This window comes from Eucalyptus grandis, chromosome 3, assembly GCF_016545825.1.
Source record: "Eucalyptus grandis isolate ANBG69807.140 chromosome 3, ASM1654582v1, whole genome shotgun sequence".
NCBI lineage: Eukaryota > Viridiplantae > Streptophyta > Magnoliopsida > Myrtales > Myrtaceae > Eucalyptus > Eucalyptus grandis.
The window spans coordinates 38,157,125-38,164,342 of NC_052614.1; the positions used below are offsets into that span (position 1 = coordinate 38,157,125).

General features: G+C 43.7%; 1 protein-coding gene and 1 pseudogene across 1 annotated transcript; one reads left to right on the forward strand and one right to left on the reverse strand.

The window, feature by feature from the left end:
- Positions 1–2,841: 2,841 nt before the first annotated feature.
- On the forward strand, positions 2,842–4,629 carry LOC104439651 (annotated as a pseudogene).
- A 1,466-nt stretch (positions 4,630–6,095) lies between these two features.
- LOC104439650 (stemmadenine O-acetyltransferase) lies at positions 6,096–6,785 on the reverse strand. Its single transcript, XM_010052678.1, has one exon. The coding sequence runs from the start codon at positions 6,783–6,785 to the stop codon at positions 6,096–6,098; it is 690 nt and encodes a 229-aa protein (XP_010050980.1).
- Positions 6,786–7,218: the final 433 nt, after the last annotated feature.

Genomic DNA, 7,218 nt, shown 5'->3' on the forward strand with positions numbered 1-7,218 from the left:
TGTATACTCAAAACCATTATTAGACCTAAGCATTTTAATTTTCTTTCCACTCTGATTCTCAACTAAGGCTTTGAACTTCACAAACACATTAGCAACTTCAGACTTGGCTCGTAGAAAATAAATCCAACTCATTCTAGTCATGTCATCTGTGAAAGTAATGAAATACCTACTACCACTGAGAGATGACTTAGACATAGGTCCACATAAATCTGTGTGGACTAATTGCAGCTTCTTACATGCTCTCCAGCCTCCTCTTTTGAAAGGAAATCCGGCTTGCTTTCCAAGAAGACAAGTTCTGCACTATGGAAATTCCTCATCCAAACTTGGCAAGTCATCTGCCAAGCTATTCCTTTGCATAAACAACATGTTCTTCCTGTGAACATACCCAAGCCTTTTATGCCATAGCTCTGCATTTTTTTCTTTGCACTTTAAAGCCATTTGTTGCATCTCTTGTAGCTTGAACATGAAGCTCTTGTCCCTCATTGGCATTCTCAACACTTCTTTGTTATCTGCATTATTAATAAGGCATTCCTTCCCTTCAAACTTCACCTTATAGCCCTTCTCAATTAATCGGCCAACACTCAACAGATTCTAGTCAATTTTTGGCACAAAGAGAACATCATTGATCAGCTCCACCTCTTGATTTCCTTCAATAGCCACTGTACCCTTCTCTTGCACTTCAATATACTGTCCATTGCCAATTCTGACTCTGGACCTGACTTACTTGTCTAGACTCCTAAACAGCTTCAAATTGCCAGTCATATGATTGGTACAGTCACTATCTACTAGCCATGCATCATTCTCAACATAAGAGCCAAACTAGGAAGTTACAAACAAGTGTTCTTCCTCAGTCTCATTCACCACTATTTGTGCTTCTCCTGCTTGCTGGTAATTGTTCTCTTTGCAGATCACTTCCATGTGACCAAACTTGTGATATCTTTTGCACTTAGCATCACGCTTCCTCTAGCATCTAAAGAATTGATGATTAGTTCCACCATAATGTTGACAAGGCTTCTTGTTCTTCTTCCATTTGCTAGACCCACTAGAACTTCCTTCTTTTGTTGCAAACTTGGACTGCAGGGACCGGTCGAAGGGGGTGCTTAGCTCGAGAAAAGGACATGGCAGGATTGCAGTGGTAGCAGCGAACTAGGCGGAGGTGGTCGACGGCTTGGACGAGCAACCAGGTGACTCGGGATGGCTGCAACGCGGCTTGGCTACATCGGATAGGGGCGCAAGGATGAGCGGACGTGAGCAAGGAGGTGGACAATGCTGGCTTGGCTTGCTGGCGGCATGGTGAGCTAGCAACAGCTTTGGACGGTGGCAAGGGTGTCAACGGGCAAGGGGGAACTCTCTCTGATTTCTCTCTAATTTTTGGAGCTCAAACTTTGATCAACAATGGATAAAGGTGGCTGGATGAAGGAGAAGAAGACTATAGAAGCTTTGGGGGGTCCCCTTTCACCACAAATATCCTATTATTTGATCATTGCTTGCCCCCACTAGCTCTACCCTATCCAAAGCAGCCAATTCCCCTTCAAACTTCCCCTACAAGCTTCATTTGGTGCCTCAAATGTTGCACACCCCAAGGACCTACAAATTTGGACATTTGCCATCCAAATTCAATTCAATTTCAACTCTAAACAAGCCCAATTGAAGCCCAAAAATCCAACCAAGATGCCCACACTTGAATTCACATTTTTCCTCGTCAATTTGTCCAACTTAAATCCCAAAAATGCAACAAAAAATGGTCCTCTAATTTTCCCGGTCCAAAACAGCCCTACTTTGAATTTTTGCCAAAAATCTCGGTTTGTAGAAAAATCTTCGAAGGATGAGTCGACGTTCCTAAAATAAATCTTGATATGACAGAACTTTCAATTTTTGAAATCGGGTTTATATTCGCGGTTAATTTCAATCTAGCGTAATTTTAGCATGACCTAGCCTACCGGGTAGCTTTTATGAATTATTAGTGCAATTGACCCATGGTCGATTAGAGCCTGCATGGTAATGTTTCTATTACTCCCAATTTCTATTCTTTTGTTCCCTGGAACAAAAAGAGAACAAAAATCTGTTTGGTAACGCCAACTTATTTTTCTATTCCCCAGAATAGAAAAGTGGTTGGGGAATATATTTGGATTAGAAAGAAGAAAAAAAAAAGTAGCTTCTGTTCCCGAGAACAATTTCTAGAAATAAGTTTTTCTTTTTCTTTTCTATTTCTCTTTTGTTCTTCTTTCTTGTTGCAGCCATTGCCGGCTGCCTGCCAACCATTGGCCACCTCTTGCCGCCTGTGGCCACCGTCGGCAACCGACTGCTGGCAACTATTGGCAAAAGTCGCTGCTACCCATAGCCCAGCCGCTGCCTAAAAACCATTGGCCGACGACCGCCACCATCCGCCCGCAGCCTACCATCACCAACCGTCACATGATCGCCGCACGACTGCCGCCTGCTATTGCACGACCGCCGACCGTCGCTGCCGACTACTGCCCACAGCCCATCGGTCGCCACCCCCTCTCACAGTCGGTGGGTGGCAATCCCGCAGCAGCGGTTGACAGTTGTGCGGCGATCGTGCGATGGTCTTGCAACGATCGTGCGGCGGTCGTGCAGTGGTGGGTGGCAGTCATGCAACGGCGAGCGGCGGTCGGCAATCCATGAGTAAGAAGAAAATACAAATAAATACAAAAATTTATAAATTTTTACCAAATGCATTTCTATCTTTTTTCTATTCCAATAATATAAATTTTGTATAATTACCAAATACCTTATTTTACTTAGAAATTGTTCCTAGATTAGAAATAGAAAAAAAACTATTTCTTTTCAGAAATAGTTACCCAGAATAGAAACGTTGCCATGTGCAATGAGAGTCAGGTAAGCTGACATGTGGATAATACAACTGGGTCGAAAATGGATGGAGTATTTTCAGTGGAAAGATTGCGCAAGCTGTTGACCGAAGCACATCAATTTCAATTTGCTTTTCTGCGAAGATGCCTCGAAGCTGAACTCCCTTTAACAAACCGCACTAAGCGTAAACCATGGATGCACGCTTGTCCAAGTCGAAAGCTAAATAAAAAATAGACGTCTCTATGGATGTTTGTACTTTGCGCAACCAAAGTTGGAGGGAAAAGTGTTGTCTTAATTAACAAGCTTGCAACGAGAGAAGTTCTTGATCCCACAACAAGATTCGATTCGATTCCGCCTAGAAGAGATAAGCTCCTTCAAACATGATTTCATCAAGTTCAATAAAGACTCGCCAATTCATTCTGGTCGTGTCAATGAACCAATCAACCTAAGGAGGCATGGGTTCTCAGTGCCTGTCATTAGTAAGTGGAACGTGAACCTACATATGAAGTTCGTAATTTGATATTGTGATAAAACTTTTAACAATGCTATCACCGCAACTGTTTTCGTTTCAGGTGTGGTGGGGATTGCGGCCGCGCGTTGTGTACTTCCTGATCAAATGTTTGAAGAAAGCGATCCCAAGCTATGCCAGGGAAGCTACACAAGTTGTTCATTCTTCACCATCCCAAGTAATCTCTATCGCCCCTGTAGCTATCTCACCAGTACACAATTGGGAAGTGCCCGATTAGTTCGGTACCCTGGAGAGATTCCTGAAGCCCACTAGATTTTCTTCGGAGCAGCTAGCTGTTTATACCAGAGATTACGCTACCTTGCTCAGTTCCGGTGCTTACGAATCTGTCTACAAAGGTGAGTTGCCGAACAGAACTCTGGTGGCTGTCAAAGTGCTCTCAAATGCCCACCACAATAGGATCGAGGAGCAATTCATGGCAAAGGTGAGCTCCATCAGAAGAACTCACCACATCAACCTCATCAGGCTCTACGGCTTTTGATTCAACCCAACCATGATGGCGCTCGTCTATGAGTACATGGAAAAAGGGTCCCTTGATGGGTTTCTGTTCGGGGACAAGTCAGCAATCAATTGGTGCAAGATGAATGAGATTGCGGTGGGGACGGTAAAAGGAATCGCCTACTTGCATGAGGAATGTGAGCAAAGGATAGTCCACTATGACATAAAGCTTGGGAACATCCTCCTGGACCAGAACCTACCCCGAAGGTCGCGGACTTCGAGCTCGCCAAGCTCCACAACAGGGGAAGTAGTTGGATCCTCCTGATGGGGTTCCGTGGAACCCTTGGGTACACAATGCTTGAGATGTGGAAGCCGTATCCCATTACCTATAAGTGCGATGTGTATAGCTTCGGGATGCTTCTGTTCAAGATCGTGGGGAGGAGGAGAAATCACAACCCGAACCTGAGTGAGTCTAGGTAGTGGCTTCTGCAATGGACATGGGACATGCTACAGAATGGTGAGTTGTTGGTGATGGTCTCTCTTTGTGGGGTTCCTAAGGTGCACGAGAGAAGGCATTGAGGGTGTTGAAGGTGGCTTTGTTGTGCATTTAGTACAAGCCAGAGGCAAGGCCAACGATGAGCACTGTCATGAAGATGTTGGACAGAGATATGGAAATTCCGACGCCCAAGTATCCGTTTGAGTATCTTGATCCAACTAAGCCTTATCAATTATCGAAAAATGGAAGGAAATGGGACTCAGAGTCATCTGCTTTTGAGGACCGTGTTTTTTTAAGGTTGCTACTCCAAGCCTGTGAAGCGAACTATAGAAAATGATATAGAGCTAACTATAAAATTATCAATCACCTATGGAAAAAGATTTCATAATTTATTCTTATTTTATTTATGGTAAATCATGATTATATTGAAGTTGTACCTTGCATGGTAACATTTTCATTTCTCGCAATTTCTATTCTTTTGTTTCTCGGAATAAAAAAAAATAGAAATCTATTTGGAAACGCCAACTTATTTTTCTATTCCCCGGAATAGAAAAGTGGCTGGGGAATAGATTTGGAAAAGAAACAAGAAAAAAAAAAGTAATTTCTTGTTCCTGGGAACAATTTCTAAACGTAAGTTTTTTTTTTTCTTTTCTATTTCTCTTTTGTTCTTCTTCCTTATTGCAGCCACCGCCGACCGCCTACCAACCATCGGCCACCTATTGCTGCCCGTAGCCACCATCGGCAGCCGACCGCCAGAGACTACCAACAACGGTTGCTGCCGCCCGTAGCCCACCGGCCGTCGCCTACAACCCACCAGCCAACAATCGCCACCGTCCTCTGGCAGCTTACCATCGCTAACCACCACACAATCGCTACACAACCGTCGCCTGCCACCACATGACCACTGACCGTCGCCCACAGCCCATCAACCGTCACCCCCTCCTACGGCCGGTGGGCGGCAATCCTGCGGTAGTGGTTGGCAATGACGATTAGCAGTCGTGCAACGGTAGTGCGGCGGTCGTGCGGCAATTGTGCGGCGGTCGGGCGGTGGTGGGTAGCGGTCAACAATCCATGAGTAAGAAGAAAAAACAAATAAATACAAAAATTTATAAATTTTTACCAAACGCATTTTTATTCTTTTTTTACTCCAATAATAGAAATTTTGTATAATTACCAAATACCTTATTTTACTCAGAAATTGTTCCTGGAGTAGAAATGGAAAAAAAAAACTATTTCTTCGGAATAGAAATGTTGCCATGCGCACTCTTATTTTCGAGCCACATTGTGCATTTTCGACACATTAGTGACTCTCGATTGTCATGAAAATCCTGAGGTTTCAAATACGGACACAGGGTATAGAAATGATAGAAAAATCGATCTAGTGCCGTTTGACAAAAAATTTGTAATTAGGTGGAATCACCCACACACTAATTACATACCTCTGTCGAATCGACCTATCTCCGGTCTCTAATCGATTTTGATGGTGTTGTAATGACCCTTGCAGATTAGCACGGCCGAGCAGTCGAATTCTCTAGTCTATTGCATTAAAATCTCTTAATGGCTTCACCGGATAATTTAGCTATTTTGTGAGTGATCAGCTCAGAAAATAGAACTATAAGCGCATCGATGAAAAGCCCAACTTATTAAATTGAAAACAGAACTAGAAAATCAAGATGTCACAATGGGGGATACTTCTCCTTACACACTGGCCTCTTCCTTGCCGCCTCCAAGGCGGATTTCCATATGAGGGCAGTCATGGCCTCAACGTGAGTAGGATTGGCACCATTGAACTTGGCCCTAAGGCTAGCCATCACAATCGAAACAAAACCTCTTGGTCGAAAGCTTCTCTCTGCTGATGACTCTAGATGGAATTTTGAAGTTTATGTCCTTTGGTTGGAAGAGCTCAAATGCTTTCAGGAAGGGAGTGATGAGGCTCGCTTCGCCGTCAATGCCATTGTTGGCAATTGCAGACCATGCATTGAGAAAAGCAGAGACCGACGCGCCATTAGCAATCTTGTGAGAGATGCAGATGCCGATCTTGATGCCGCCGCAGTCAAAAAAGTTGGCTTGGTCCCCTACAATGACTTGATCCTCATTGTTGGTACTGACTTTGTATGGAGAGAATGGGAGGAATTGCTGCAGCTGGGCGGTTTCTGTGTACGAAAGGACTTTGGACAGTTCGAAGTGAGCTTTCGCCTCCAAATAGAGTGCACCCTCATCATTGCAATCAATGCTGGCATTTCCTTTCACCCTTCCACCTAGAGGGTAGAAGAGAGAAAGCACCTGCGCTAGTGAAGTTTTCAAGTTTCCCGACACCGAGGCAGAGTCTGGCGCTGCCTTTTCATCAGGAGCGGAGTAGAACAGGACGACCGGAACATAAAACGGAGGAGCCAGCTGGTCAAGGAGGCAGAAATTGAAGTTCCTTAGGTGAGGTGGAGTTGGAGAGGACGGCTTGATGGTCTCTGTGGAGACAACCTTAACTTTCGTGGCCATGTCTGTTGGAAAATTGAGAGATTTGAAAACATGTACTTCTAAGTTTCTTTGGTCCATCTTAATTGCTTTAAATCAAGAAAAATGTGCTGCTTTCCTAAGCAAAAAGAATGTCAACGGGTTCATCCACTTGATGTTCAGAAAGGGAACGCGTGATTGCAAGATGAGATAAAAATGCGCAAAACGGCCACCGTCATCATCTTGACGACGGTGCAATGGGGGCCACAATTTCCATTTTTAGAAGAATGGGAAACTGAGAAAGTAGAAAATTATTTAAAAAGTCCTAATCCCTTTTTATTTTTGTCAATTTAATTCTAGAACTTTCAATTTTGTGAACTAAGTCTTAAACATTTTCACATTTTACTAATTGAGTTCATCCAGTTAATTTTGACCAAAATTATTTAACATGGACACCGATGCTAAGATGGAAAAAATT